This window comes from Delphinus delphis, chromosome 13 (genome assembly GCF_949987515.2).
Source record: "Delphinus delphis chromosome 13, mDelDel1.2, whole genome shotgun sequence".
Lineage (NCBI taxonomy): Eukaryota > Metazoa > Chordata > Mammalia > Artiodactyla > Delphinidae > Delphinus > Delphinus delphis.
In genome coordinates this window covers 34,444,850-34,472,642 of record NC_082695.1, presented here as the reverse complement: position 1 = coordinate 34,472,642, position 27,793 = coordinate 34,444,850, and the positions used below count along the sequence as shown (strand labels likewise).

The 27,793-nt window shown below is 43.2% G+C and overlaps 2 protein-coding genes and 1 non-coding gene across 5 annotated transcripts; 2 read left to right on the top strand and 1 right to left on the bottom strand.

Moving 5' to 3' along the window:
- Window positions 1-300: 300 nt before the first annotated feature.
- On the top strand, window positions 301-15,058 carry LOC132436159 (myosin regulatory light chain 12B). Of its 3 annotated transcripts, XM_060028733.1 has the most exons (5): window positions 344-453; window positions 5,501-5,723; window positions 9,290-9,485; window positions 12,998-13,159; window positions 14,030-15,058. In XM_060028733.1, the coding sequence occupies exons 3-5, from the start codon at window positions 9,305-9,307 to the stop codon at window positions 14,200-14,202; spliced, it is 516 nt and encodes a 171-aa protein (XP_059884716.1). In that variant the 5' UTR covers window positions 344-453; window positions 5,501-5,723; window positions 9,290-9,304; the 3' UTR covers window positions 14,203-15,058. The 3 variants fall into 3 exon arrangements, with proteins under 3 accessions (XP_059884715.1, XP_059884716.1, XP_059884717.1); XM_060028732.1 differs by lacking the exon at window positions 5,501-5,723 and having other exon boundaries at window positions 301-453; window positions 14,030-15,057; XM_060028734.1 differs by lacking the exons at window positions 344-453; window positions 5,501-5,723 and adding an exon at window positions 630-640.
- Window positions 8,542-8,614, bottom strand: TRNAG-CCC (transfer RNA glycine (anticodon CCC)). The gene has a single exon. It is a non-coding gene; the product is annotated as a tRNA-Gly (tRNA).
- A 7,601-nt stretch (window positions 15,059-22,659) lies between the features above and the next one.
- Window positions 22,660-22,965, top strand: LOC132436584 (large ribosomal subunit protein eL31-like). Its single transcript, XM_060029502.1, has one exon. It carries the CDS (start codon window positions 22,660-22,662, stop codon window positions 22,963-22,965), a length of 306 nt encoding a protein of 101 aa, XP_059885485.1.
- The last annotated feature ends 4,828 nt before the right edge of the window (window positions 22,966-27,793 follow it).

The window sequence follows — 27,793 nt, the reverse complement described above, 5'->3', positions numbered from 1 at the left end:
CAAACCTCGAGGGCTCGCGCCCGCCCACCCGGGTCAAATTCCAGGCCGGCTCCTAGCCGGCCCGGGAATGCGGAAGGGCCGCGGGACACGCCGCGAGCGGCGGGGGAGGAAAGCGGGGAGGTGAGCGGGCCGCGGCGCCCCGGCCGCGCTGCGCCTGCCTCAGACCGCACGGCCCGAGAAACACCACGAAAACCCAAGCCGTGGTCGTCGGCCCCAGCCTCGCACCCAGGCGGACAAGGTGGACTCGGCCTCGAGCGGAGCGAGAACCGCAGCGCATCCCTCCACCCGGGGTTGGATCCCGCCTCGACTTCCGGTGCGACTTCCGGTCCGCCTCCCGAGGCAGGAAGTGCGGGTGTCGCCGCTCTAACGCTGCATCCCAGCTGCAGTTCCGCGTTCTTCGCCTCGTTCGTCTCGAGCAGGCAGTCCGGCTTCTGGTGCTGGTGTCCGGCCGCGGTGAGTGGCGTTCGCCCCCCGCGCGCGACACACCTGGGGCCGCCCCGGTGCCCCGCCCCTCCGACCTCTCGCCGCCGCCAGACCCCGGCCAGCGTGCCGGCCGGCCGGAGGCGGGCGGGCGGGGCGGGGCGGGGACTTCGGGTCCTGTCGGTGGGGCAGGGAAGGTTGGCGAGGAGGTCCGGCCGCGGCCAGCCCGGCCCTGGACGTCGAGGGTACGGGAGGCTGGGGCAGATGGAACCGGGCTGGGGAACTGCCCTGCTGGCTGAGTCGGCCTGTCCCCTGCGCTGCGTCACCCGACGGCTTCACACACCTGGCGCCTCGGCGGCCGCAGCCCCGCTCCCCGCCGGCCCGGTCGGTGGGTTTGGGTGTCTGCTTAGCCCACAGGGCTGGATGCTTTGGGGGCACAGGGGTCCGCTGGTGCGTGGTTCTTGCCCGGAGCGCCGAGTTGATACCGGCTAAATGTAACGATTTCCAAGGGAGTTGTGACTCTTCGCAGCACCTTGCATCTTGTAAAGATTTACTTCATTCGTGCTGACTGAAGAAGAGGACAAATAGCAAAAATCAGGAAAGGTTTTCTGAAAAAGAGAATCGTGACCTCATTGAAGGCCTTGGACTTAGCCCTGGTGGGGAGAACTTAGTATTTCAGGCTGTATCTGTGGTAGGAGGTAACAAGACCAAAAGCTCAAAAGGTGTGAATTGTGTCGTGTGAAAAGGAGACCAGCCCGAACGGAACAGAACTGTAATGAATAATAGTTGGAAATAGGTAGATCAGTGGGGCCGTTTCACGGATGTCTTGCAAACTTGATGAGAAATGAAAGATTATGTAAGAGACATTCGGGAGTCATTTTGGATTCTTCACTAAGGGAGTGAGATGAAGAAAGGGGTGTTTAGAGGATTAGTTTGGCAGCCTTGGTTTCGGACGGATTTGCAGTGGTCCTTTGGTAAGAAAAGAATTGTAGCATTTTAGAATTCAAAAGAAACTTGTAGGTTATCTTTCGATTTATAATTGAAACCCAGCGAGGTGAGATAATTTGCCCAAGGTCACTTGAGGGGTTCACCTGCTGCCACCCATTTTCTCTGAGCATTAGGTGGACGTTCCTCATGGTTAAGTGCACGGCTTCTTGTTTGTTCTGGCTCTGTTGAATAAAACAGCTTCTGTGATGACCTACTCGAGACGCATTTATGCTTTAATGAGACTCAGTGTGGACAAGAGGAACTGCAGCTTCTGAAGGACAGGTCCCAGGTGAGGGTTGCTGGGCTTAGGAAAGATAAAAGGACTGGGATCCCCTAAATGGAGCCGGTTGTCCCTCTCCCAAGATTCGAAGACAGCATATATCTAGGGATTATTTTCATTGCCGGCAGCTTTGGGGTCTTTCTTCCCCGTTACGCACTTTAGATGTGGTGGCTTTGCTTCTTACCCCCAACCAGCTCTCCACATTTTCATGGTGGAGAAATTCTGCCACCTACATGCAGGATGTTCGGAGCTAGTGGTGCAAGCTCTGGGCTAGACTTCCTGAGTATGATCCTGCATCTAAGCTCTACGTTTTTCTAGCTGTGGCTGTAGACAGATTATTTTTTCTCTTTGCCCTAATTTTTCATTTGAGAAATGGGGATAATAACAGTGCCTATGTAATAAGTTGTGAGAATTACATATATTAATACATATGAAATGCTTAGACCAGTGCCTAGCACATATTTAGCACTCTTATTAGTACTCTTTGTTCCAGGTACTTTTTGTTATGGATTTCTTGGGGAGGGTCCAGTGGAGTTTATGCTGAACCATGGGTAAACCATAGAGAAAAGCCATATTTTGCAGAGTCATATCCAGGGGGTGATGGGAATGTTGAAGAAGGGGTGACTGTTGCACTTAAAAGAGGAACCCACAGAACTTGGAGAGAAATCGAATAAAAGAATTAAAATTTGCTAACCAGGAATAGAAAATTTCCCTACCCAGTGCAAACTTGGCTGTGGCCCCTTTGAGGTTTTAAAAATTCTTTGGCTATAATTCTGAAATAAAGGCATTGCCCTATTGAATATTAAAGATGCCAAGGAAACACAACGGCTTTATTAGTTTTCTGTAGCTATATAACAAATTACCCCCAAACTTAACACCTTAAGAAAACAATAAAGAGCTTCTGAGGGTCAGGAATTGCAGGGCAGCTTAGCTGGGCAGCTCTGGTCTGGCTCAGGATCTCCTGGAGTTGCAGTCCAGATGTCAGCTGGGTTTGCAGTCATTTGAAAGAGGATCCACCTCCAAGATGGCTGACTCACCTGGCTGGCAAGTTGGTGCTGGCTGTTGGCAGGAGGCCTCAGTTCCCTGCCACATGGACCTCTCCGTGGAGTTGTGTATAGTACCCTGTAGACCTGGTGCTGGCTTTCCCCAGATTGAGTGATCCGAGAGAGAGCATGGTAGAACCGGCAACATCTACAATATTATGACAAAGTCGCACTCCATCATTTTCAGAATATCCTATTAGTTATGAAGGGTGGCAGAATATGCCACCCCAAGATATGCCACTTTGGCATGAAGATTATTTTGAGCTGAAGGCAATTGAGAAGAAAGCAGACACAAGAAAGGCTCTTTGCCCTCCCCCAATGTGCCTAAAAGCAGGACACACATTTACAGAGGTGTTCTTCTTTCCCTCTCTACCAGGCAGGACAAAGGTTACTCTCTGGAGACAACTTTAGACTCTTAATGGAGAAGGCCGTGACTTAAATCTACAAGAGAAGCCTTACCCTTGTTTATACTGTGCTTTTAACCTTCCACACCTAGCCTCTCCCCTTCACACATGCCTTTCTTCTTTTGGCTTCAGCTGAAGATGATATTTAAGCCAGAGTTCTAAGCCACCTCTGAGAGTTGGATTTTCCCTGGGTATCTCCCCATGTGTACATGAGGTATACGTGTTAATAAACGGTGTGTTTGTTTTTCTGTTATTAATCTGTTATTACAAGGCATCAGCCAAGAACTCAGAACCACGGTCAGTGCCTTCTAAGTGTTTATCTCAGTGGTTCTCAACCGTCACTATATATTGGAATCACCTGCTGCATTTTAAAAATACAGATTCATAGACTTCACCTGTAGACATTCAGTTTCAGTTGTACTAGACCAGGACCTGGACATCACTTTTTAAAAACTTCCAAGATGGGACTTTCCCTGGCAGTCCAGTGGTTGAGACTTCGCCTTCCAATGCAGGGGGTGTGGGTTCAACCCCTGGTCAGGAGCTAAGATCCCACGTGCCTCCTGTCCAAAAAACATAAAAAACAGAAGCAATATTGTAACAAAGACTTAAAAAAAAAAAAAAAACTTCCAAGATGATTCTAATGTTGCCAAGATTGAAACCAGAGGTTAACTGTTGTGAGAGCCATATTTACCCGCCATGTGGTAGCAGCACCTAGCTGACTTAGATGTTTCCTAGGTAGCTAACAGAATATGCTCCATGAGCATCTTTTCCAGGCTTCCAATAAAGCCATATAGGCTGGATGAGCAGTTTCTGCTTATTAATGATTATAGTGCCCATGTTTTGATTTGCACATCAGTATAGCAGGTGATTTTGCAAAAATTTAGATTATGACCTAAATATGTTGACACCACAACTACCTATAATACCGGTATTCCTATATCCCTGCCCTTCTTTAACCTCTAAAAATACTACATATAACCTTTAGTTCACTCTATATCAGAAATATACAAAAATAATGAAATAAAAATTTTGAAGAGGAAGTAAGACTTTTGTTTATTCCCGTTAAGGCTTATTCGTTACCTTATATGCTATGTTCTAAATGGATATTTTTTGTAACTATGGGGTTTGGTGGGTTTTTTTCCTTTAATATTTATAGGTCAAGTAGTAATTTCACAGTCGTACGTAAAGATTTCAAGCCTTTACCCAAACCAAAGCCATGACTGATAGGAAATACTGCCATGTGATAAACCCAATTGCACGGTTGCAGGGAGGGCCATTCATATCTTATTTTCTTCCCATTCCACTGTGCACTTCTAGTCTATACATTGGTTTCCCCAGCATAGTTTGAATTTATTTGAAAACAGAGTTTCACTAGGAATTAAATTTAGAGGAAAGTAGCCGCTCAGAAATCAGTGTTGGACTATATTGGTAAGTACTGAAAGTTTAAGAAATTTTTTGTGGTAAAAAAAATAACTAGCAGAATTGTATGAGGTAAAAAAATATATAGGTAAAATCACCTTTAACAAATGGAGTTGCATTCTAGCTCTGCCACCAGGTGACCTTGGGCAAGTTGTTTAATAACATATTTTGATATTTAGTTCCTCCATGTGTAAAGCAGGCATGTTGAATTTAGTGCACCCGAGTACCTAGCATAGGAGTCACTCAGCAAATGGTAGTAGCCATAAGTTGAGTAGACTTTTAATTCTCTCTGGTCCAAAGGCATTTGGGGGCTAGAAAAATAGCGAGAACAAATACATGAGTTAAACTGCATGGTGCCTTGGGCACATACTAGTACCAATAGTTTGGTGTTGCTGAAGGAAAAGTACAAAGCAGAGAATGGCTAGCGATGAGGCTGAAAGGTCATCCTAGAGCAGGGAAAGGTGTGTGTGCCATGCTCAGGAACTTGTACTTTGGCCTATAGGCAGTGGAGAGCCGACAGTTTCTCAAAAGGGAATGATATGGTCGTATTCATGTTTTACACACCTCTGGCTGGAAGATAAAGGATAGTCTAGAGGGGACCAAAAAGCAAGGAGGTTGGTTAGTTGGTCAATGAAATATTCTACACAAAGAGGTGATGAGGGCCCAGCATAGGGTGGTGGCAGAAGAATGAGGAAGATGAGCAAGTCTGATGAATATTTAAGAGGCAGGCTTGGTTCATCAGTGAGAGGGATGAGTCGGGGATGACTTGCATGTTTCTGGCTTGGTGAGGGCGTAAATGACGGTGCCATTAACTGACAGGAAACAGAAAGTTGAGAAAGTTTAGGAGGGGAAGATAATGAATTTTGTTTCTAACATGTTGATTCTGAATGTCTGGGATATCAAAATGGGTGCCTTTCACAAGCACAATTGGCTGTTTGATTCCACAGCTCAAGGGAAGGGTCAGCCCTGAGGATACAGACGTGGGAGTCATAGGTGTTGTCAGAACAGTGAGAGCCGATGAGATCACCCAAGGAACACAGAGTGAAAAGAATTTAATAAGCCATGGACTGTGAGAATACTCGGAAACGTGAATATTAAAGTGAGTGGAGAAGATAAGAGCCTAACAAGAAAATGGAGGAGGACCAGGCATAGAAATAGAACTGAGAGGAGGTTGGTGTCACTGAGTCAAATACAGCATTTTACTGAAACTAAATGTCATCTTCAGGAGTCTCCCTTGTTAGAGTGTAAAGTTTTAAAGGCTGGGAACCTTGGGCTCTCGTTCCATTGGGACAGTTCATTTCTACTGTTACAGTTCATCAAGGCCAAGAGTTGTTGAGGCCTGAAGAGAAGAGGGATAAAATGGTGTCAAATATAGCAGAATGGTCCAAGGAGACTTAGACCAGATTTGACAATTGGAAAGCACTTGCAAATAGAGAAGAGAAAGCCAGATTGTGATGAGTGGGAAGTGAGAAAGTGGAGAAAGCCAAGATACTTATCTCAGAAGGTAAGGACAGAGAGGGTGGTAGTTTCTTTGGGCGCCAGAGTTCTCTTTAGATTGACTGTTTTGCAACAACCTTGCCTCACTTTTCAGCTGAGGTTTTATTATCAGTTGATATTTTCTGTATGTACTTTGTATATTTATATACAAATATAAATGTGCACTGGTTTTAAATGAAGTACAGAGAAAATGTAAACTGTTTTTCTTTTTAAAGAGATCATGGTGTCATTTCATTGAGCCATACCTGCTCTGTAACAGGTTTTGAGTGGCGGCTCAGACTTGCTCACGGTATAATGGCTTTTCTAGCCTTACTGGGTTACCTCCTCATTCTCGCTCCCAGGCATTTTCCGTAATAAAGATCCTTGCATGTGCAGTCTCTTCTTGGCATCAGCTTCTTGGAGAACTCCAACTAAGTTTTAAAAATGTTTAAATAGAATATACTTTTGGGTTAGCTGTAGCGTTTGCATGAAACAACTGATTATTTTTTAAAAATAAAGATTTTCTCTTTGGGAGGTTTTTCTAAATGACTATTGCGGACATAGTTTACTGATACTGAGGGAGAGAACTAATTCTTGGCTTCAGATCTACTGTCTTTTATATCTTTTGAATCTTGAAGAAATAGAATCATAGAATTTTTAGCATGCGAAAGAATTTTAATCCAGCAGTTTTGGAATGTGAGGAAGAATTAAAGCAGAGTCAAGTGCCTTGCTAGTGGACCACATTCTGTCTCCGATTGAACCTTCAATATAACTAAGGTCACATGACTAGCTAGTTACAGGAAGGAGAAGAAATTAACATTTACTCAGGCCATGTATGCCCGGAGGGGAGGGAGTTGAAATGTTGAAGTAAGGACTCTAAGGCTGACGTGCTTCAAAACTGCAAACAGGGCTTCCCTGGTGGCGCAGTGGTTGAGAGTCCACCTGCTGATGCAGGGGACACGGGTTCGTGCCCGCGTCTGGGAAGATCCCACATGCCGCGGAGCTGCTGGGCCGGCTGAGCCTGCGTGTCCGGAGCCTGTGCTCCGCAATGGGAGAGGCCACAACAGTGAGAGGCCTGTGTACTGCAAAAAACAAAAAAAAACTGCAAACAAACTAAAACAATGTAGGTTAAAAGTCCAAGACCGGAAGTCCCGGAGACCCAGGTCCAGAATTCCCTTGCCCAGCCACTGCCCTCACCAGTCACCTGCTTTCACACTGCGAGGCTGCAGAGTTAGAGAACAGTCCCCAAGGCCACCCTCATTTCTGACACCAATTCCAAGTTTCGTTCCCCAAGACGACCCTCAGGTTCAGTAATTCGCTAGAACTTACAGAACTCACTGAAAGCTGTTACACCTATGGTTATGGTTTACTGCAGTAAAAGGATTCAGATTAAAGTCAACCAAGGGAAGAGACTCGTGGTATGGAGTCCAGGAGAATTCCAAATGCTTAGCTTCCAGTGGTCATTTCCATGGGCAGTGTTGACCTCTCCTGGCAGCAAGGCGTGGCGGTGAGCATGGAGCATGGCCTGCCAGAGAGCTCGCTTGACCCTTCATAGCCATAGTTTTTACTGCGGCTCTGTCCCCAAGATACTGTCCCCACTCCTAGGCTGACTTCAGTCTCCAGTTCCTCTAGAGGCCAAGCTGATTAACACCTCACCCAGAGCCCCCATGATAAATCACGTTGTTAGACTCTCTGGTGTGACCCAAGACCCCAGATATACCAGGCAGAACATTATAAGAGCTTAGAGATTACCTCCCAGGAGCTGAGGACAGAGGCCACACCTCTCTTACAAGGGCCATTGATTTTTTTTTTTTTTTTTAACCTAGGTATTACCTACCTCATAGGGCAGTTGTGAACATTGAATACGAACGACAGTGGAGCAAACAATTATTCTGGTGTCCGTGGGTTTTCAAGAAATAGTGAAGCTGAGATTCAGACTCAAGATTTTTCTGATTCCACAGCCAGGAGTATTTTTGTGTTGTATTTATTTACATCATTTAAAACTGCAAATAAAAATGGAATGAGAAGGGAATTCCCTGGCGGTCAGTGGTTGGGACTCGGAGCTTTCACAGGCAGGGCCCGGGTTCAGTCCCCGGTTGGGAAACTAAGATCCTGCAAGCCACGTGGTGGCCCAAAAAAAAAAAGGAATGAGAAGTGTCCATTCTTTTTGACATTTAAAACATTGGTGGCTTTCAGTAGAGTATCGGGCCACCACTAAAGGTGTATTACGGAGAATTGAGAAGTGATGGGGAAGATGAGAAAATGGAGAGAGTTGAGTAGTAGAGTACTATTCTAAAAGTTTTATCAAGGGAAAGGGGAAATGAGGATGTAGCTAGAAGGGATACAAGACTAAAGATACATTTTGATGATTTTTTTTAAAAATATATATTTATTTATTTATTTTGGCTGCACTGGGTCTTAGTTGCGGCATGTGGGATATTTAGTTGGGGTACGCTGGATCTTTAGTTGCAGCATGCAGATTTCTTAGTTGCGGCATGCGTGTGGTATCTAGTTCCCTGACCAGGGATCGAACCTGGGCCCTCTGCATTGGGAGTGCAGAGTCTCATCCACTGGACCACCAGGGAAGTCCCATTGATGTTTTTTTAGAATGAGAGCCTTTTGAACATGTACCTTATAGTAACTATACTAGTCTCTTTGCATATGTTATCTCATTTAATTCTCACTTGCATTAGAGTAGATATTGTGTTTCGCTGTAAAACTGAGGGTCGAGTGAGGTTCCCTGGTTTTCAGACCATTTTTTGGAAGAAACCAAGGCTCAGAGAGGTTATGCAATATTGGTAGTAAAATGAAGTTAAAAGGTGTACCTACTGCATAGGATTGTTGTGAGGGTTAAATGGGACAATCCTTGTGAAAGTAAGATGTCCGCTTTGGAGCCTTTCTCTTTAGGGGAGCACCCTGCCCTCATAACAGTGCTTGGCACATAGTAGCACTCGGTAAATGCGATCTATTGCTATGTGCTTTAAAACTCATTCACATTTAATAAAAATGAGGTTCGTGAAGTTTGGGATGAAGCCACATCAATAATTTCTATTCTGTTTCTTCAAAACTGCTTTTGTCCTAGCTGTTTAATTGTGACATTGGAAATAAAGTTTATATGTATATTCCCACCCAAACAAAGTAATAATTCTACAATACATTGAAATATTTTTTCTCACTAACTTTAGGTGTTGTGAATTCTTTTTTTTTTGCTTTATGTTTTTATGCATTCTGTTTTGCTTTATGTTCCTTTTTAACTCTAGGATTAAACCGCCACCATGTCTAGCAAAAAGGCAAAGACCAAGACCAAGAAGCGCCCCCAGCGCGCAACCTCCAACGTGTTCGCCATGTTTGACCAGTCACAGATTCAGGAGTTCAAGGAGGCCTTCAACATGATCGATCAGAACAGAGATGGTTTCATCGACAAGGAAGACTTGCATGATATGCTTGCTTCTCTAGGTAGACTTTTATGTTCTTAATATTCCTGCTTCCCCAAAATAATTAGCGTTTTATGAATTATTTTTTGTGTGATGTACAGATATTAATCTCCTGGTCTCAAAGGCCTCTTGAGAGATGTTGGGTGGGAGGCACCATACTGAGGCTTGGCCCGTCATAAGAGGATATGCCTTCGGGGGTGGGGGCCTGGCTGCCACTGTGGCTAGGCAGGCTTCCGTTCCTGTTAGCTAAATATGATAGGTCTACAAGGTGAAAAGCCAGGGGACGACTAGATGGCAAGATACCAGAATCTTAAACAAAAAGTGTGGACAATAATATAATGTATTAAGTAATAAAAGTTGAGGACAGGTTATATGACAGAGGTGACGGTCATAAGTGATAACGACCATCTCAGGGAGGAAGGGCAGTGCTCCTAAAAAAAGGGAACACAGGGAAGGGGGCTTCCACAATTTATATATATTTTTTATAATTAAAATAAAATGTAAAGATAGAAGATTTATCGATTTATTTTTACACATTTATTTAGCTATAGTTGATTTACAGTATTGTGTTAGTTTCAGGTGTACAGCTTCAGATTCTTTTCCACTGTAGATTTATTACAAGATATTAAGTATAGTTACTTGTGCTATGCAGTAAATCCTGTTGTTTATCTGTTTTTTGTATAGTGGTGTGTATCTGTTAATCCCAAACCCCTAATTTATCCCTCCCCCCACACCTTTCCCCTTTGGTAACCATAAGTTTGTTTTCTATGTCTGTGAGTCTGTTTCTGTTTTGTAAATAAGTTGATTTATAATTTTTTTTTTAGATTCCACATACAAGTGATATGTAACATTTGTCTTTGCCTGCCTGACTTACTTCACTTAGTATGATAATCTCTAGACCCATCCATGTTGCTGCAAATGGCAATATTTCATTTAAAGATACAGGATTTAAAGCAAACATAAACTGCCCTTTGTCATTCTGGCTATGTCGGTGTTAATCTACTGTTCCTTATATGATTTTGTTATTTTGATCTTAAGGAAAGAGGGGAAAGTCCTCCATGTCCTGCCTGAATTGGCACTGATTTTACAGTTGGAAGAAAGGAGTATCAAGTCGGGGTTCTTGATAGGCCAGAATGATGGGCAGGGAAGGGGACACAAGTCAGGGATGGCCCACAGGTAGGCTCTGCACTCTAACGTTTCTGTGCCTGACCATGAGCCAGAAAGGGCAGTTCAAGGGCCAGAGGACAAAGAGAGAGAATTTTGTTACTTTTTTCTTTTTAGTAACCACATGATTTTGTTCATCTCTGTTATTTTTTTCTCCTAGTGTGTTATTTTGAAATTTTTTAAGCCTATAAAAAGTTGAAAGAACGGTGTAATGAACACGCATCCATCCTTTACTCAGATTCACGAGCTGTTAACATTTTGCAACATTGCCTTTATTCGGAGTGAGAGTTGAGTCTTGCAACATGGCCTTTATTCAAAGTGAGAGTTGAGTCAAGATACTGATCTGACTTGTTGACTTGCAGGTGGGGTGGGTCCCAGTGTTTTCCACACTCTGAATAGCTAAGTACTAAGTGTCCTTTGGGGAGCAGGTCACTACTGAAGAAGGCCACCGAGGAGAATTGAGGGCCTGAGTTGTATTACAAAGATCAAACACTCAAGCCTATCCCCTGGTCCTAGTAGATGCTCAGTTAATTTTTGTTGGATGAATGAGTGATGGTAGAGTAAGAGACTTTTGGGAGCTTCCATTTTGGGGAATGCCATGCCTTTAGAGATACATATTTACCTTTTAAATCAACAAATTATACTAGATGCCTTGAATGGGTCCATAGGTGCTTAGCCTAAGCCAATTCATTTTAAATCCCTGTGTCTTTTTCGTACCCATGTTCTCTTGACACCTTTGGGTTACACTTTTTACCCCCAAAAATTGCTGCAAGAGAGTCGGGTTAAATCTGGAGGTAGAAAAGTAGTCCTTTTTAGCTACTTTCACTTACTCGAAGAATCTTGAGATTAATTTTGGGCTAATTTTGTATCGATATGTCGAATAGGTATAATGAGTGAAGGTTGTAATGCAGTAAGACAGATGCCAACTTGGCACTTAAATTTCACCCAAATTCCTGGGAGTAAAACTTACATATGAACCATAATTCTAGATTTGACTGTCATTAGCACTTAGCTGGGTATAATAGTGAGATGTTGACATGGATGCTCTTTTCATGGAGAATCATACAAACTTCATGTTGGAAGGGACCTTTCAGATACCAAGTTTAACTAGACCATTAAACCCTAGACAGTTTCCACCTTGTCCCAGGGCACACAGTCAGTGGCAGAACTGGGATTCAAAGCCACTATTCCAGACCCTTCGTTCAGTGCTGCTTTTCTGCACCATGTGGACCTCACACATGCCAGGACAAAGAGAACTCTTTGTTACTCCCACCACATGTGGCCATTCCAGGGGAATTTCTCCCAACTTCGAAGGGAGGGTCAGGGGAGTTCCCTCACCACCATACCAGAAGAGGGAGAAGTGTCCTTGGTTGGAACTGAGATTAAGGTTTCCCATCATGAACAATACTAAACAAGACTATATTTCAGCAATATGAGTAAACAGCATCTGGGGATATGACTGACAACCAAATAGAACATAACATTGTTTAAAATGAGCTCCCAGGGACTTCCCTGGTGGTGCAGTGGTTGAGAATCCGCCTGCCAGTGCAGGGGACACGGATTTGAGCCCTTGTCCAAGAAGATCCCACATGCCACGGAGCAACTAAGCCCATGTACCACAACTACTGAACCTGCACTCTAGAGCCCACGTGCCATACTACTGAAGCCCGCGTGCCTAGAGTCTGTGCTCCGCAACAAGAGAAGCCACCGCAATGAGAAGCCTGCGCACCACAACGAAGAGTAGCCCCCGCTCGCCGCAACTAGAGAAAGCCCACGCGCAGCAACGAAGACCCAATGCAGCCATAAATAAATAATAAACAGATTGATTAATTAATTAATTTTAAATAATAAATAAAATGAACTCCCAGTTCTAAACCAACCTAATAGTTTCAGCTTAAATGACCAACTTATAAATAAATTGTTTGAAGCATACCAATTATAGGCAACTTACTGCAGTTAGAAATATGAATATTTAGATTTTTTAAACAACCAGTATTGAAATGCCCTGATGGGTCTTTAATGTTATCAGCATTCAAGATGTAGTAATGTGGCATTACCTGGTTCATAGTTTCATGTGTGTGTTTTATTTTTAATGAAAAATAGTGAAGGAAAAGTTGCAGGAAGTATCAGTGAATGGACAGTATTCAACCTAAGCCCAGAATGCATTTTATTTATGATGTAGCAAAGATTTTTTTATGTTGTTAAAAATTGTCTTTTTTAAATGTTCTTAATGTAAGTTAATTGAAATATTAGTTTCGTGTGATGGTGATGTAACTTTTAAAAATATGTTGGGGAACATAACAATAACAGAATAATTATTTATTGAAATGAGTTCTTTGTCCTTAAATGTTAAAATGTGCGATTTTCTAGGGAAGAATCCAACCGATGCGTACCTCGAAGCCATGATGAATGAGGCTCCAGGGCCCATAAACTTCACCATGTTCCTTACCATGTTTGGGGAGAAGCTGAATGGCACAGACCCAGAAGATGTCATCAGAAACGCTTTTGCTTGCTTTGATGAAGAAGCAACTGGTGAGCACTCTTTGTTTATGCCCAGCCTCATTCCAGACTATGTGAAACACTTTTTAGGGAATGAGAAAGATTAGCAAAATATAAATTTTTAAAAATGAGTAGAGGGAAACTATCATTTATGATAGGACAGTCGACCAAGAATGGCTAGAACACAGGGTAGGTCATAAAGCTACACGGTTTGTGGTGTTAATCTTTGAATCTGGTTCTGAGCTTCCTGGAAGCCAAAGGGAGAATTTTCTTTTAAATAGTGTTTCTTAGACAATATACTGCTTCAAGAAACTTTAAGTTTCACCAGAAAGTATAGTTAACTAACTTGGACAATTAAAATCTTCGGTTTTTTTCCCTTATTATTTAAAAATGTGTGAAGAAAGCCCTGCTGTTCCGTTTTCTGATTTCTCTCGTTTTCCCCTTTGCTTCTGTGTTAACCCTCTGCTCAGCCACGCGCATCGCCTCCTCACATACACCTCGCATCCTCCTTCCTGCTTCCCCCTTGCTACCTATTAAAACTGCACCGTCCTTCGTGCACGTTTGGTCTTGGCAACGCTGCCCTTTTGTTCTGGGTATCTGCCTTTTTTTTTTTTTAATATATCTGAAATACAAGGTATTTTTTTTCTCCTCTGGAAAATGCTCGCTTCAAATTAATTTTGTAAGCGTATGATCTACTAACTGACTTTGTAAATGATTTAATTTAATATTAATAAAGAACTCTAAAAATAATAGGAAAAGATAAGGATATGGTTATATATTGCTTTATATTGTTCAGGTAAATATGTATGTTCTGAAATATCTTGTAAGATTGACGTAGTTGAGAACCAAATCATTCAAGTGCCGGGAAGTGTTTGCAACTCCCCTTTTTCTGCTGCCTTCCAGGCACCATTCAGGAGGATTACCTTCGAGAGCTGCTGACCACGATGGGAGATCGGTTTACAGATGAGGAAGTGGATGAGCTGTATAGAGAAGCACCTATTGACAAAAAGGGGAATTTCAATTACATTGAGTTCACGCGCATCCTTAAACATGGAGCGAAAGACAAAGATGATTGAAAAGAACTTGAGCTAAGACTTTCCAATTACTTTGTCTTACTCTGTTTTATTTCCCAGACACTTCCCCCCTCATAGACCTGTTGCATGCAACTTAGTTTCACAGCTTTGCCTCTTTTTCGGTGTATTTATTCTAGACCTTTCTGCCACTTAGCACTTGTATAATCAGACTGCAAATGGGGATGAGGTTGTAAATTGTATTGAGAAAAAGCATTGCGAATAAAAATCAACAAATGTGAAAGCCCAGGAAAATATATCCGGTATTTCTGGTTTTGCTGGATTTTTACATTTTTATATAATAAAAATGCTATTTTGAAATAAAGATTATGCTGACTCAGATGTAATATAATGGAAAGTTAAATAACTGGTAGTTTGGGGTAGTCTTTTTTTAGATTTTCAAGTTCGTATAATTCAGATTCCATAGTAAAACTGATTGTTCACATGTATGGGACAGTGTTCTTCAGTATAAGTTAAATAACATCATTATACAGTAAAAACTGGTTGAACCTTAGTTTCTTTCATGCTTCTGGTAAGTCAGATGTTTAAATTATTGAATGATAAATATAGAATGTATCTGAGAAAACACTGAATGTTTTACTGATTTGAGTCTAAGAACATGAGGCAAAATTCTGAAGAAAAGAATAGTTATTATTGAACATTTACAGTGTGTAAAGCATTGCATGTAGACGATTTTCATTGACTCTTCCCAGCACCCTTGTGGGATAGAATTTTATTAGCCCTGTATTTCAAGGGGAAGAACTGAGCACCAGGGAGTCAAGTGATTGATCTGAGTCTCTGTCAGAGCTGGGACTCCAGGCCAGGGCACCCCACTCCAGAGTGTGGATTCTGGGACCACCGTGCTGTCTCTGAAAAGCCCCAAATGCCTAAAAGGTCAAGATATTTCCATTACATTCTAACATAGTTTTGTAGTCATTATTGAAATTTAAAATAACTTGGGGACATTGATTGTTGGAACAGAATTTCAGAAAATTCTATCCGGGTGAAAAATAGAGGACCAAAGATTATAAGCAATATAATCTTCCAACCGCCTTCAGTTGGAAGGTGGTTCACATAGTGTAGAGTGTAGACTGGATGGAAGGTCTGAAAACCATACAGACAAGGCTGCTATGAGCTCGCTTAACATCCTCAAGGCCAAGCAATATGAGAAGGAGGAGAGAAAAACCTAAAAACAGAAAAAAATCCATTTAAAAAAAAAGTTTCCCAATGTTGTTCAACACCTATTCCCTCTTAAATGTATTGATATTCTATCTCCTTAAAATCGATGCATTTACACGTCGTTTAACGTTTGTGCTTCCGAGCTTGCTGTGGTAGGCAAATCCTTGCTATCAATTAATTTTTCTAGGTTTTTCATCATCTTTAAAAAGAGCAGTTCCACTCTCGTGGTCTAGTGCAAGAGAAGTGCTTTGCAGTTCATAAGAGCTTTCGCACTTATGACCTAATCCTCACCGCCCATGAGGTAAGTAGGGCAAGTAATATCCCTGCTTTTCATATGAGAGCTGAAGTTTAGAACAGCCAAAGCACCTGTCCGAGGTCCCACAAGAATAAGAATCCACATCTGGCTCCCTTTTCTACTTCCAAGTGTAAAGTCACGTGCAGTGTCAAAACCAGAATCACCGTGTGTAGAAGGAGAAGGGGAAGCGTACTGGGATCATCTTGACTGTCATTAACAAATACTTATCAGTTACCTGTTATGTGCCAGGCACTGTTCTCTGTTCGGGATAACTGGGGGGGCAGGACAAACAAGGACGCCACCCTCCTGGGGCTCAGCTCCTTAGTGGGAGATGAGGAAGGCACCTCTAAGTATCGTGGGACACAGAACTTGAGCAAGTGCAGAGAGGGCCTCTGAGGTGAGATCTGAATCATGAGAAGAGGGTCCCCGTGTGGAAGTCAGGGAGGATGTTCCACTCACAGGGGACGGTCCTTCCAAGGCAGACGCTGGCGGAAGCACTGGGAGAGCTCAAGGGAAGGACATAAGGATGGTGTTTGCTGCGTGGTCTACGTGCAAAATCAGGGCTTTGGGCAGGGAAGAAATGTGAATTATGTTTTAAAAACTCAACCTTGCTGCTGAGTATAGAATGGAGGGCAAGAGTAGCAGCAAGAAGACTTCCAGTTAGGAGGCTATCACTATGGTCCAGGCAAGTCAAGAGGGTGGCTTGGTCTCCAGATGGTCGCACAGGTGGCTCTGCTGCCTGACCTATTTACTCTGTTCCAGCCTTTTCTTGTCACCAGCTCTCTGGCATCATTTTAACTGCATTTATTCTTTTGCTCTGCTTAAAGGCAGATTTGAGAAGATTGGGAGGTTGAAAAAGTTTTCAAGATTAAAAACAAGAAAAACTGTCTCTTGAATGCCTTGTGTTGACCTGACGTAACCCATTCTGTTTCATCCATAGTATCTATAAAGAGAGTAGTGGAATCCAGCATGCACTATAAGGCACTCAGCTAGGACCTTTTTCCTCTCTGGTTCAATAAATATTACTGATGATGATGAAAACTCTATTTTAGTATCTTTCCTTTTTTGAGAACAACTTAGTAATGATCTCTAAAATTGACAATTGATGCCTTGGCCAACACAATTGGAATGTGTGTTTGTACTCAGGTATTTAAAACTATGCTGAATGGTTGCTCTGTACTAAGCATGTACACTACTGGCCTTTGAGGTAGGTTTTTGTTTTGTTTTGTTTTAATTATCCTTGTTCTACAGATAAAGCACTGAGGCGCAGAGAAGTAACTTCCCCAGGTTACACAGGTAGGAACCAATGGGACCATAATTTGAGTCCAGTCAGTCGAGCTCCTGAACCTGCCCTCTCAGAAAAATAATTATTGAAAGTAACACCACTGGTTTCTTACCATTGTACAGGAATTTTAAAAGCATTCATTATTGCATTTGATCCTCAAAACTCTAGGACGTGGATAAGGTAGGCATTATTATCCCATTTTACAGGTGAGAATACTGAGTTATAGACGTTATCCCACTTGCTCAACTTTATATATAAAGTACACAGTGTCTGAGCCATGACTAGCTTTTAAGCTTTTTGAGTGAGGGTGCTTCTCATTAAACCTATAATTTCCTAATTAGATAATACCTGTAGCCTGATCAACATCTTTTTCTCATTTATAAATGTATATATACTATATATCATATATATGAAAGCCATTAATATTTATAAAATAGAAATTGTTTAGTTATACATTTAATGAATCATCTTTCCTGATAAAATAATTGCATAAAAATGAAGTTTTAAATTCAGCATATATATGAATAAATAACTTGAATAAGAATTTTCTTGATTGTAATTTTTTTAACATTTTAGTGTTTTTGAAAACAAAATGTCTTACAATCAATGTATATATTCAATAGTTTATCCTTAAAAATAATTGCATCAATGTTGCATCTCAAAATTGAAAGGTCTAAAAAAAAAAATGAAGAGTCTTAAAAGATAAACATTATTTAGAATATACATATATAAACTACTGAAAAATCTGGTGTGAATAGGCTCTGTCATCTGGGAAATATGAACGAGGATGAGAAAGTTTATCACATACTGAAATTTTGGGAAAAATTTTCTTGGACAGAAAAATGGGGAAGATTACAAATTGCATACATCACTCTGTACTTAATCTCGGGTCAATCGTTTTTAGAGCAGGCGATGTTGTCATATGCACTCTTAGAGACAATAACTAGAAGGGTCACTAGATGGCACTATTATTCTTAGTACTGTAGTAACCTATTCCGTAGTGAACTTGAGAGTGACAAAGCATGAATAATCAGAGAGCATTAGTCCAATAATGCTGTAACTTTGTCAAAATTGTTTCTTAAAAGGAAAGAATTGATGATAAAGTCTGTTACAATGAAATTCATACTATTTTGTGAACCCCAAAATGCAGGGAACGATCTCTAGGCCTCCTTTTTACAACGCAGCATTCATTTATTCATTCATTCAATCATTTGTTCACTTACAAATATTTATTGAGTGTTTTGAAAGTGCCAGGATCTCAGTGAAGCTCTGGTTATTTTCACACTGAAGTAATGACTTCTTTTTTCAAGTAAGAGCGCAGGTTTCGCACTAGTAAGACCTGAATCCTCCACTTACTGGGTCATCTTAAGTAAGCCCTTATTATTATTATAACTTATGTTGTTGAGATGAGATAAGTAAGGCACAGAGCCAGTGGCTGTGGATGGAAATACTTTGTAAAATCATGCTTTCTATATGAATACTATTACTACCTCAAGAATGTTGAGGACTATGTCTAGTAGTAGTTCTATTTACATAATAGACTATTAAGTCACACAATCTAAGCTTATTAAGATCAGCCTCGGGACTTCCCTGGTGGCGCAGTGGTTAAGAATCCGCCTGCCAATGCAGGGGACACAGGTTTGAGCCCTGGTCCAGGAAGATCCCACATGCCGTGGAGCAACTAAGCCTGTGCACCACAACTACTGAGCCTGTGCTCTAGAGCCCATGAGCCACAACTACTGAAGCCTGCGCTCCTAGAACCTGTGCTCCGCAACAAGAGAAGACACTGCAATGAGAGGATCGTGCACCACAATGAAGAGCAGCCCCCGTTCGCTGCAACTAGAGAAAGCCCGCGTGCAGCAACGAAGACCCAACACGGCCAAAAACAAAAGTAATTAATTAATTTAAAAATATATATATATATATGCTAAAAAAAAAAGAAAACATTATTTCAAAAAAAAAAGATCAGCCTCAACACAAGTGACCATGAGACAGTTTCTCAGTGCAGCTCTTCCCTGCCTCAATATATGTCTTGGAAATACCATCAGAATCAAAACGAAGCAGATCCGAAGTGTTTTGGCAGAAGGATACTAGAAGTGTGTTTGGGGTGTGAACGAATGGGTGTGTTTATATATAAAAAATTGTTTCAACGCACCTTGCAGGAAGCCAGCCTCATCTCTTACCAGCCTCACTTCTCCTGCAGTTGGTTTTGTTCCCAGTGCACAGTACTTCCTTTCAGACGCTCATTCTGAATGAACATGATGACGATGCATATTTACTCCCGGACGTTGCTAACCAGCACAGCAAAAATAAATCTGAATACTTTATTCACATTTTGTAACAATCAGGGTGTAAATTGACAATGGCTCATTTAGGAGGTTGCGCTCATTGTACTTTACTCAAGTTCCCTTTTTATGTGTGATCTGTTTATTCAGTTCTTATTTATGGAAGTGGATATTACGTCGGAGTGTTACGGGTGACACAGAGATTCTGATTCTGTTACTCGCCATAAGTGTTATACTGCCCAGCCCTTTGGATGCGAGGAGTAAAGGTTAGGTTTCTCCTTTGGCCAGAATCCCAACACAACTGTGCTCTCTATCTATGCTGGAGCCACTGCAGCTGATGTCCTAACAGCTCACTGAGGAGGTCAAAGATGGTTTTCTAAAAAATGCCTCCTCTGACAGTGACGCTCGCATCTCAGAGCTACCATTGTTTGCCTTCCTGTCAACCACTCACATAGCTAAGAACTCAAGCAAACACATGAAAAAGAAAAGCCTCTATTTAAAGTTTTATTGAAAATATTCAAGATTTCCTGCTTCTTTTAGGGACAGTGAAAGAAATCCAGTGTTTTATCCATGTCAGGTCCCTACCAGATTATAAACAGTTGAGAGGAGGGTCCACTTGCTGAAAGGTGCCTTGAGAGAAAAACTCCCACTTCTGGGATTCGAAGAGGAAGCCCCCTCATCTCTAAAGTCTCCCTTGAGGTGTCGCAGCCAGTGGGGGCATCACAGCCTCCCGCTCCAGGCTCTTTCTAGCTTCCACAGCCGCTGCCTCACCCAGTTTATCAGGCAGCAGGATTGGCTGCTCTACCCAACTCCAGAGCTTTTCCCTTTGCTTTAAAATTGCCCTTGAATTCAGCTCCCTTCCACTCCCTTTTCCCCACACAGTATTTTTACACCTTTGATGCCCAAACCTTGACGGTAAATACAAAGACAGGCATCTGTAAACACAGAACGATGCCCACATTCATGGGAATAACAGCAATCTCAAAAAACAATCATGACGGCAAATTTTTTTTTTTTTTTTTTTTTTTTTTGCGGTACGCGGGCCTCTCCCTGTTGTGGCCTCTCCCGTGGCGGAGCACAGGCTCCGGACGCGCAGGCTCAGCGGCCATGGCTCACGGGCCCAGCCGCTCCGCGGCATGTGGGATCCCCCCGGACCGGGGCACGAACCCGTGCCCCCCTCATCGGCAGGCAGACTCCCAACCACCGCGCCACCAGGGAAGCCCATGATGGCAAATTTTAATCAGTGACTCTGAGAAACTTCCCAAGCAAGAAAGATTTGTGTCCCAGTCTTGCTCTACCCTCATTTCATGTCTTTTTTTTTTAATTTTACATTTTTATTTATTTATTGGCCGCCCCGAGAAGCATGAGGGATCTTAGTTCCCTGACCAGGGATCCAACCCATGCCCCCTGCAGTGGAAGAGTGGAGTCTTACCCACTGGACCACCAGAGAGGTCCCCCTCATTTCAGGTCTTAGTTCCAGCTCTAAGTGTTTGCAACAATCTCCTTCCTGAACTGTATCACATTCATGCAACTTTTTTTTCCCCCTACCTTGTATGTGAGCCTGGCCATTTCTTTCCCTGTTAAAGGATCTACAGCCCCGACCTCTTTATATAACGTCAACCCAACTAGAGCAGGAACCTGCCTCTATCTAAAAGTCTGGCCATGCAGCGCCGGCAATCCGTGAACAGCAGTTGACGGGCTGATCCAGAGCAAACCCCTCATGTACTCCTCAGGGAAGGGAGGAAGGCAAACCCATTGCCAGCCCACGATGGTCATGATGGAAAGATGTGCACATCCAGGCTGGCCCTTCAGGCTGATGGGGCTGGCTGAGAACTGAGTGAATAAAGTGAAATGGAAGGTAAATGGATGCAATCCAATTATTACAAAGAGGGAACAGGCAAGGTTGCTTTAAAGAGACGAAAACTGAGCATTTCTATGCCCTCCACAATCATGGGGGTTGAAAATGTTAGTATTCCTGCTCATCTTTTCTCTTTGGTGTAGATCCGTCTTTTGAGGCATATGGTTTTTGTTGTGATTTTCTTCGTTTTTACCACCTGTGTTCCAGATGTCTGTCAACTTCATCATTTTGCTGCTTTGCTTGAAGATTTCAAAACAGACCTCAATTTTGAAACTCTTCTGTGGCACATTTCTCTTTTATTTGAAAAGATGTGTTTGATTTAGAAAATACGGAGACATTGCCCTACTTTCTTGGCATTGGGGCTAAATTGGAAGTAGGCAGCAAAATGGGTTACCTCCTGACTAGTGGAAGAGATGCTCACCACAGCCGTCTGCTGACTGCGGAGAAGCGGCAGCCGGGATGGTGCAGGTGAGGCCAAGTGCATGTCCCCAACCTTTGTGCTTCATTATGTCACAGACGCCGGGAATGACAAGAGGAGAAGGAAATCTGTGGCCTCAGTTTAAAACACAGTCCAGATAGAGTCCGTACCCTATTGAGAAATCAATTCAGTACATGCGTGTGTTCTACATGTGCACAGGTGTATTCATGCCAACATAAATGCATCAAACGTCTCTGGCAAGACATACAGGAAGTTGGTTGCTGTAGAGGTGGGAATTTGGAAGCCATGGGCCAGGGGTAAGAGGGAGACCTAATTTCGCTGTAAACAATTTCTTCTTAAAATTTGGAACTTGTGCTTGTATTTCCCATTAAAAATTAAAACATTGGATAATCATCATAACAAAAGAATATATTCTACGAGACTGGGCACACCTAAAAGTAGTCTTCTAAAGCAATTTATCCCTTTGCATGAGGAATAAAGTCCTATCACCTCAGTTTGAAGGGAGATTAATGTGGCTTGAATATTTACTATGGTTTTACTGCAGAGATGTTTAAGTGCCAACGATGTGTTACCACGTAGGCAAATGGCTCTTGAATCCAGATAACCGTGCTATGGGAAAGACGGTGGGGATTTTGGTGTTTGTGTCATTTGGGCTTGGATTACACGTTCCTTCCCCTGTTGCTGGGAGGCCCATGTTCTTGGAAGTAACTGAACTAAGGCTGGAATAGTGGGGATTGAGAAAATGAATGACTTGGAAGAAGATACTGCAGTAGCAGTTTGTGGAGACCCTCTTTCTGCCCCCTGCTCAGACATCCAGGGCAGGTGAGACATCCAGATGCACAGGACCCTTTGGTTGTGTCATCTTGGTTCACTCCTTGCTGCCACCACTAGACGGGCACTCATCTGTTTCCTGGGACATGGTTCTAGGCCTCTCTCCAATTCCTCCCAGGGTCTCCAGCATGATTCCTTCTCTCTCTTTGCAGCCGGCGCAGAACAAATAGACCAGTGAGAGGACAGAACGCAGATGGCATATCTCTCATATAAGTTACCTATTCAGGTTGCTTGCTTACTTATTCATTTAATAAACATGTATGGATTCCTTTCCAACCCAGGCAGGGCAGGATGGCTCCCACAAAGAAGGGTGGTGAGAAGAAGGGCCGCTTCACCATCAACGAGGTGGTGACCAGAGAATACACCATCAACATTCACAGGTGCTTCCATGGAATGGGTTTCAAGGAGCATGCCTCTCGGGCACTCAGAGAAATCCGGAAATTTGCAATGAAGGAGACGGGGACTCCAGATGTACACATTGACGCCAGGCTCAACAAAGCCATCTGGGCCAAAGGAATAAGGAATGTTCCGTACCGTATCCATGGGCCGTTGTCCAGAAAGTATGATGACGATGAAGATACACCAAACAAGCTCTAAACGTTGGTTACCTATGTACCTGTCACCACTTTTCAAAAATCTACAGCTAGTTGATGTAGATGAGAACTAAATGTCGATTGGCCAAGAAAGGTATAGAACGGCCAGAACCAAAAACAAACAAAAATGTATGGAAAACCTACCATAGGCTGAAAACTTGCTCTGGAGATGCAAGACCTCAAGAAGTTCACAATCTAGTGGGAAAGATAGACTTTTTTTTTTTTTTTTAATATATGATTGTGATAGTCTGATGAGTGTTAATGTAACCTAAGGCCAAGGTAACATAGGAGCATTTACAAGGGCATCCAAACCAGACTAGGGGTGGTACCGATCACACAGGTGACCAAGTTGGGACTGGACGGGCGTGCCGGAGTCTGCCTGTGGGCCCCATGGGAGACGGGGACTGAGGGTGTTATTGCCGGTTGGTGACAGGAGAGTGGCTGCTGTGAGGGGTGTAGGGCATTTCACGATGAGATAGTAACATAAAATGAGAAATGACCACAGCTCATCTGCCATGCCGCAAATTGCCGGCATGGCAGAAACATAAACTCTGAGACAGGGTAGGGAGTATAAAGGGAAGAGGAGGGGCTTTACATGTCTGGCTAAGGCATTTTTGAAAGGATCAAAGTGGGAGAATGACAAGACTTAACAAGATATGCGTTTTCAAAGATAATTGAAAGCGGTAGAGGGAAGGTATTGGGGTGGGAAATGTTAGAGGTGGGAGACCAGTTAAGTGGCTTCTGCGACGTTTCAGCCAAGGGGGGGATGAGGTGGTGAAGGGGGGTGGCAGTTACAGGAAAAGAGAAGAACAAAGGTGAAACCAACAGCAGGGGCAACTCTGTGACCTTCCTTCCCTGACACAACGGGATTAGGATGTCATTGCAGGTCTACCCGAAAGGAGCTTAGAAGAAATGACCAGACAGTATCCAAGCACGTGGCAGATCAATGCCTAGGTAAGTAAGTAGCTCAAAGTTAACTAAGAAGAGGCAGGTAAGGGATAAAGCCAGCTGGGATGGAGAGTGTAGGGAGAAAGTGCAAGCAGATAGATACCATGGGAACCTGATTTAGTGGGACCCTTGCAGCTGGTGAGTGTTCCAGAAGCCCTAAAGGAACCAATACGGAACACATCTGTGGGTGTGGGGAGGGGTCTAGGGTCACTTACCTCCTGACTTGGGTCACTGGGTGGGTGGAGATACAGCAGTGAAAGGTAGAAAATTCAGGAAGAAAGACTTTTGGGAAGAAGATAATGAGTTGAGTTTTGAGCTTTTTGGATATTAGACGCTTGATGGCCATCTGAGCCACATTCACTCTGGAAAGCATCTAGGTAATTCAAGAGATGTGATGGAAGCTAAGAGAAAAGAGTCTCAAGAAAGAAGAAACAATGAAAATGTCCATTGCTTCAATGAAATAAAATAGGTGTCCATCTGATTTGACAAAAGGAAAGTAACCAGTGATCTTAGTGAGAATGTTTTTGGTAGCATGGTGTTAGAAAGTAGATTACCAGATCACCTCCGCTGAGGACCTGAGGGAGAGAAGAGAAGGTTGTTGCAGTGGGAAGTCAATTTGATGCAAAGTTTACCTCCAATCAGGTGACCAACCGTCCCTGTTTGCCCAGGACTGAGTGGATTCCCAGGATGCTGGTCTTTTAGTGCTAAGACTGAGAAAGTCGTTGGGCAAGCAGAACAGATTGGTCACCCTGCCTTCAATCTCGCTACCAGAAAGGCTGTCCAAGAGTTCATGAAATAGACTCAGATAAAATGAAGACACTTGGGACTTCCCTGGTGGCGCAGTGGTTAAGAATCGGCCTGCCAATGCAGGCGACACGGGTTTGAGCCCTGGTCTGGGAAGATCACACACGCCGCCGAGCAAGTAAGCCCATGCGCCACAACTACTGAGCCCGCGTGCCACAACTACTGAAGCCCCTGCACCTACAGCCTGTGCTCTGCAACAAAGAGAAGCCACCTTAATAAGAAGCCCGTGCACCACAACGAAGAGTAGCTCCCTCTCGCCGCAACCAGAGAAAGCCCGCGTGCAGCAATGAAGACCCAATGCAGCCAAAAATAAATAAATAAATTTATTAAAAACAAAAAAAATTAAGATGCTTGAGGGAATTCCCTGGTGGTCCAGTGGTTAAGACTTGGCACTTTCACTACTTTGGGCCCGGGTTCAATCCCTGGCTGGGGGAACTAAGATCCCACGAGCCGTGTGGCGTGGCCAAAAAAAAAAAAATTAAGATGCTTGAATCACAAGGTTTACTGAATAAATTTAAAACGCACAGCAAGAAACAAAGGGAAAGAGATGAAGGATGCTATCACCATGAGGAGAGGGTGCAAGTTGGGTGTATGAGCCACAGCTCTCTCTCTGTCTGTCCCTGTCTGTCTCTCTCATCTTCATTCCCTGCTGCCAGTATGGTCACGAGGTCCAGAGTTGAGGGTGAGCAAGGGGACTCAACAGACTGAAAGTATCTGGAGCCAGCACATGCTTACTCCTTCCAAGAGATGGAGGGACAAATAGCTTGGACACAACTGAAACTCACCAATAAGTTGCCGAAAAGCTATGGATTTATCTGTGTTTCTTGGGCAGAGGTTACATGTGGCATAAGGATGATACATGATCCGTGCTTTATTAATGTTTTAGGTTTAAGTGGTCCTTCTATCCCTTCCTATCTACAAGTGGTGCTCTGGTTTGTTCCATCCTTTTCGTCTATGTTTATCAAACATATGCTCTGTTTATATTTATATTTAACAGATTTCTAACTTAGCACATTTGCTATCATTCCTCAATATGTTTTATGAGTTTCATCTGTTATTCTACTTGTTTGTTTCCCTTGTTATTTACAGCACAATTGAATATTCTCAAATAACGTGATAAAATCATGTTATAGAAGTGACAATAGCACCAGTAGACTTTTCATTCTCGAAACTTGGCTGTTGTGAAAAAAGAAAGAAAGAGTATTTACTAGAGAGATTTAGATAATCGTAAGAAAAATTTTTTTTAATAAACTGAAGTCACCAAGTCAGAACATAAGGTGTTTCAACCAGAGACATGAGAAGTTAATGGACAAAGCATGATCCTTGGGAGAGTATAAAAGGATGGAGTCCAGATGAGGTGGAGCATTGGTGGGAGATCTCATCCTCTTAGACTAGAGGGGAGAAGGAATAATAGTGGACAAGACACATGTGTTTCCAGCGGTGGACTGGGTTTACCATTATGTCTTAGTTTTCTTTGTGAAGTAGCTTGGCCATTAAACAATTATTTCCAGGCACTGGTTGATTTACAAATATTTACTTCTTTTTAAGGTGTGGTGGCCTTGTAATGTATCGATTTGGCTATGCTGAACTACTTTCCCCAGAATTTCATTTCATGTATATTTTGGGTTATGGTGGGTCCCAAGGGAGATTCTTGTGAGATTTGGAAGGCAGACAGGAAAGGGCAGCCGTTCTGTAGCTCACACACGTTGCTGCCAATGTGCTGACTCACCTCATCAGCATGAAGCAGCAGCGGCACCGGCTCTACTTCCCCTGAACCAGGTGCCTGTGTTCAGTTCCATGAGGAAGGGCAATGTCAATCATCATGGGTTTCAGTGTGTCCTGGGTTGCAGCACGTTCTTGATCTTCCTCAATTTACATCCATTTTCCCTTCGTAACTCCCCACCATCTAGACTCCAGGCTCCAGTATCAGTGAGAAGACTTACAGAGATTGTTTAACGAGTCCCAACAAATGTGTAAGGCCAAACTCCTATAATATAATCTCCGGAGACCATGCTTGAGTTTATGCTAATGACATGACTCAGGACAGGGGCGGTCCACGTCAGAAAGATCAGCCTTATGATTAGAGGGTTAGGATTTTGAGCCACATGATATCAACCCAACAGTTGACCTCCAGGGAGGGTGAGGAGGGCTGAAGACTGAGTTCAACCACATGGCCAGTGATTCAATCCATCATGCCTACAAAATGAAACCCCAATCAAAGCTTTGCACATGGAAGCTCTGCTGACTTTCCTGGTTGGTAATCCTGTATCAATGAGCCAGCAGGGTGATACTTCCTAAGGCCATGGAAGCTTTGCATTCAAGACCCTCCTGACATTGCCCTGTGTGTCTCCTCATTTGGCTGGTCTTGAGTTGTATCTTTTATCATAAAACTGTAATCATAAGTATAGTGCTTTCCTGAGCTCTGAGTCATTCTAGCAAATTATTGAATCTGAGGGGTTAGTGGAGACCCGTGAATTTGCAGCCAGTGGTCAGGAGCATGGGTGACCTGGGGACCCTGGACCTTATGGCTGGTGTCTGAAGTGAGGGGGTGTCTTGTGAAGGAATGTGCCCTTACACTGTGAAATTTAACCTAAATTCAGGTGCTCAGGTACTCAGGATTGCACTGCAAAGAGAAAATAATATAGTAACCTCCCATGTGGGCATCACCTAGCTACAACAGTAATCAACTCATGGCCAATCTTGTTTCATCCGTAACCTCCACTGTGGGATTACTTTGAAGCAAATCCCTGTTGTCATAGGATTTCATCCATAAATATTAAAGTAGATATCTCTAAAAGATAAGCCTCTTCTTTCTTGCTAATAACTACAATACCATTAATTTTTTTCTTTCTGCGGTACCACGCCTCCCACTGTTGTGGCCTCCCCCGCCGCGGAGCACAGGCTCCGGACGCGCAGGCTCAGCGGCCGTGGCTCACGGGCCCAGCCGCTCCGCGGCATGTGGGATCCTCCCGCACCGGGGCACGAACCCGTGTCCCCTGCATCGGCAGGCGGACTCCCAACCACTGCGCCACCAGGGAAGCCCCATTAATTTATTTTTAAAAATTGATTCCCTAATATCA